Source organism: Elephas maximus, chromosome 11, assembly GCF_024166365.1.
Source record: "Elephas maximus indicus isolate mEleMax1 chromosome 11, mEleMax1 primary haplotype, whole genome shotgun sequence".
NCBI lineage: Eukaryota > Metazoa > Chordata > Mammalia > Proboscidea > Elephantidae > Elephas > Elephas maximus.
Window position 1 is genome coordinate 13,095,079 of NC_064829.1, and position 4,775 is coordinate 13,099,853.

At 42.5% G+C, this 4,775-nt stretch overlaps 1 protein-coding gene across 1 annotated transcript; it reads right to left on the reverse strand.

The window, feature by feature from the left end:
• Positions 1 to 3,847: 3,847 nt before the first annotated feature.
• Positions 3,848 to 4,565, reverse strand: TXNDC2 (thioredoxin domain containing 2). Its single transcript, XM_049901269.1, has one exon. The coding sequence runs from the start codon at positions 4,157 to 4,159 to the stop codon at positions 3,848 to 3,850; it is 312 nt and encodes a 103-aa protein (XP_049757226.1). The 5' UTR covers positions 4,160 to 4,565.
• Between the last annotated feature and the right edge of the window lie 210 nt (positions 4,566 to 4,775).

Here is a 4,775-nt window from a genome sequence, read left to right on the forward strand (position 1 = left end):
AGTTGACACATATTTTTGGGGAACACAATTCAATCCATTACAGGAATATTATAAAATAGCCTTTAAAATCTACTGTCATAATTGTTTTTAAGAATGCTTTTGGGTCAATTGTCTGTGACATCACTTAGTAAAAGTATAAAGGAAATTGCACACTAGAAATGTCTTTAGTACTACAGTCCTACGTGAAGTAGTTGGTATAAGTTGCTAAGGTTAGATTTCAGGGTTCCTGTGTCCAAGTTGGAAACCTGGTGGCATAGTGGTTAAATGCTACAGCTGCTAACCAAAAGGTCGGCAGTTTGAATCTGCCAGACACTCCTTGGAAACTCTAAGGGGCAGTTCTACTCTGTCCGATAGTGTCGCTATGAGTCAGAATCGACTCAACAGCAGTGGGTTTGGTTTGGTGGTTTGGTGTCCAAGTTAAGGTCTCTGGGTAGCGCAAATGTTTTACACTTGGCTACTAACTGAAAACTTGACAGTTTAAATCTACCCGGTGGCAGCACAGAAGAAAGTCCTGGCAATTTACTTTGTAAGATTACAGCCATTGAAAACCCTACGGAATACAGTTCTACTCTGAAACACATAGGGTCACCGTGAGTCGGAATCAACTCGACGGCAATGGGTTTGGATTTGTTGGTCTAGTGTCCAAGTTACACAACCTGAGATGTCATGGGTCTCACTAAGTGGCCCAAACAAGGGCTCTGGAGCAGTGAAACCAGGTTAATACATCAAAGTCTGGGCCTAAATGTCTAAGCAGATACTCATGGTCATGTGAAAGCCAGGCATGTGTGATATGGAAACTGGGAACAAATCTGAGTGAAAAAGTCAGAGGAAGTCTCTGGACCAGAGGAAAGGAGCAGGCGGGAAAATGTCCACTGTTAGTAGAGTCCATTTATGTGACACGGGAAAGCTATACACCTATTCTTGAATTCAGAATCCTCTCACTGAAAAGTGCTTTCTGATTACAGCATCAGTTTTTATTAACGATTACTACCTGGAATAGCCATATGAAAATTTTTCTGAATTATAAAAAAAAAATCTTGTCAGTCTCAGGAAACATCTAGCTCAATTTGCATAACATAGTTTGTAAAGAAAATGTTCTACTTTGATGAGTAGCATCTGGGGTTTTAAAAGCTTGTGAGTGGCCATCTAAGATACTCCACTGGTCTCACCCCATCTGGAGCGAGTGAGGATGAAGAAAACCAAAGAAACAAGGGAAAGATTAGTCCAAAGGATTAATGGACCACAACTACCACAGCCTCCACCAGTCTGAGTCCAGTACAACTAGATGGTGCCCGGATACCACTATTGACTGCTCTGACAGGGATCACAATAGAGGGTCCCAGATGAGGTGGAGAAAAATGCAGAACAAGATTCTAACTCACAAACAAAAGACCAGACTTGCTGGTCTGATGGAGACTGGAGAGACCCTGAGAGTATAGCCCCTGGATACCCTTTCAGCTTAGTAGTGAAGTCACTCTTGAGGTTCACCTTTCAGCCAAAGATTAGACAGGCCCATAAAATAAAAAGAGACTAAATGGGCACACCAGCCCAGGGGCAAGGATGAGAAGGGGGCAAGGGACAGGAAAGCTGGTAATGAGAAAACCAAGGTCAAGAAGAGGAGAGTGTTGACATGTCATGGGGTTGGCCACCATTATCACAAAACAATATATGTATTAATTGTTTAATGAGAAACTAGTGTGCTCCATAAACCTTCACCTAAAGTACAATTATGACACACACAAAAAAATCTTGTCAAAGACATCATCCATTATCCAATGTATCAAACTTAAGGTCCCAGGTGAGAAATGAGAAATTATATTCAGTTATTTACTAAAGGAAAAGCTTAGACTCCTTTTTCCAATTCAGATGCTGGCGCTTTTTGGGTAATAGGGAAACAATAATATACTTCTGTATATTTTTGTTTCCCTTTTCTCCTCCACATTGCCAAGAAACTCAGAACAAAATTTGCCCCTTGTCTTAGTTAACTAGTGGTGCTATAACAGAAATACCACAGGTGAATGACTTTAACAAAGAGAAATTTATTTTCTCACAGCTTAGGGGCCTAGAAGTCCAAATTCAGGGTGTCAGCTCCAGGAGAAGGCTTTCTCTCTCTGTTGGGTCTCGGGGAAGGTCCTTGTCCTTAGTCTTTCCCTGGTCTAGGAGCTTCTCAACTCAGGGACCCCAGGTCCAAAGGATGCCAGTACTCCTAGTTCTCATTTGGTGGTAATGAGGTCCCCCGTCTCACTGCTCCCTTCTGTCTTTTGTATCTCAAAGAGATTGATGTAAGACACAACTTAAGGTTGTAGATTGAGTCCTGTCTCATTAACATAACTGCCTCTAATCCTGCCTCTTTAACATCACAGAGGTAGGATTTAAAACACATAGGAAAATCACATCAGATGACAAAATGGTGGACAATCACACAATACTGATAATCACAGCCTAACCAAGCTGACACACATTTTTGGCAGACACAATTCAATCCATGACACCCCTCAATCAGAGGAATTACATGTGCCCTCAGAGTTGACATATTTGTTTCTTATTCATTGTAATGGTTCTAATTTCCTCTTTCTAGCTTATGAGTCTTATCATTAATATTTTTTGTAGGCCATTCCAAACCTCTTTGGAAAAAAGGCTGAGTACATATGGTATTTTGTTTTCTGTTGTTAATGGCTCAATGGGGGCTGTGGCTGAAGATTTACCATAAGGAGACCCAGTGTGGGCACACTATGGAAGGTGATGAGGCAGTCCTACTCCTGCAGTTAACTAAAATAGAGATTGCAATTCACTAGATAAAGAAATGAAAGAAGCCAGCCAGGTTCAGCAACAGAGGCCTAGACAGTGATTCCCCATCTAATGGAGGTAAGTTGCCATTCAGCCCCTAATATTAGACTGGCATGGATTGCTAGATCTTACAATTTTTCAAGAGAAGCTAGACATCTAGATTTTAGTAGGGATTCTAGTTTTATAAATGCTGGCAACTAATTCAAAATATTTAAAAACACTCTGAACCAAGGCACTATCTATGGACCAGCCATAGGCCTTTGCACTATGAGACATCTGGGAACAGGTATCAGACATTCAGTTACCACAGGACAAAGCAGGAACTTTGCCACCAGGGAGCTGATGTCATAATAGCACCAAGAACCACAGTGGCTTAAACCTTAATTATAAAGGAACTGGGTCTGAAGCCAGAAGTTTTGAGCTCTGTCACAGATTTTCTGGGCATGAATTAGTAGAAAGAGCCCTGGACTTGGAATCTGGGAATGCAGCCCTGGGCTCAGCAATGCCACCAATAGATCATGTTCAGGGTTGGAGAACCCATTTAATTTCCCAAGACCTTCAGTATACTCCCTGCATGAGAAGGAGGTTAGATGAGACATATGAATCTTTCAAATTCTTTATTTCTGTAAGTCTCTTAGAAAACCCAAAGACATGTGAACACGAAAAGAAAAAGAAGTTTCTTTTCATCTTTAAGTATTGTATGTCTACAGAAGAATGATCTAAATTTCTAATGTTGCTGTATACACTCTCTAAATGGGCTGAATTTTCAAGAGAAAGTAAAAAAAAAAAAAAAAAACAAGATTGATAAACAAGAGACAGTGGGAATTCAAATCTCCACCAAAGCAAATTCTAATTTCACATCTCCCTGGCCACAAAAACAAGGCCGCAATCTGGGTAACGCTCTATTTTGGGGGAAGGGTAGAATTAATATTTATAATCTACTATCAGGTGATGTGTGGACATATACTCTTGTTATATCTGGTCCATTTTTGTAAATTAAAAAAAAAATAATCACAAGCCATCAACAGCCAACTGTTTACAGTGTTTTCAGAATACATAATTACTTTAATTCTGTAATGGTGGATTCCAGCTCTTCCTTAAGGGCACCACAGAATTCACCCACCTTTTCCTCTTTTCTGTAAAACTGAAAGGTTGGTATGCACACGATTCCACACTCTTGAATCAGCTCCTCGCACTCATCGGCGTCCACTTCCAGGAACAGCACGTCATCGTACTTGAAAGACAGGGCGTTGAACACGGGCTTGATGATCTTGCACGGCCCGCACCACGTGGCCGAGAAGTCCACCACCACCAGCTTCTCCCCAGCCTCTTTGAGCACGGCCTCAAACTCCTCCTTGCTCTGGATCACCATCACCTTGTCGCCTTCCAGGGGCCTGGTCGTTTCTTCCGAGGGCACTGGGGTGTCACCTTCCAGGGACTCGATTGTTTGCTCTGAGGGTTTCACAGCGTCGCCTTCCAGGGCTTCGATGGCTTGTTCCGACGACCTCGGCGCGGCACCTGCTGCGGGCTGGCCTGTGTCTGTGGGCTGCCGGGTGGCGGCTTCCTGCTCGGGCTGCAGCGCTGTGGGCGCCTCGGGCACGGTGGTGACCTTGGGGGCCAAGGCCTTCTCCTGAGCCTGAGGTGGTTCCGAGAGCTCCAGGACCGGGAGAGTGGCGTTGCTGGACTGGACCTGTAACGGACTTTCTAAACAGAAAAGTCATAAAACAAAATTTCAAAGGAAGGAACAAAAAGAATCTGATCATATACTCCTAGGAAGATGATTACGGTGGGTGAATCTTAAAGAAAAAAGTGCTTCATGACAGCTTAGGAAGGTTGATGGCATTTTTAAGAGATCAAGAATGAAGTCGGATAAACGATGTATTAATTTGAATAGTCACATTCAAGAGAAGGTCATGGGGTATGAGATTACATGTAGCTTTATGTAGGGTTTGTTTGTTTGTTTTTAACTACATCTTCTCTGCTGGGCT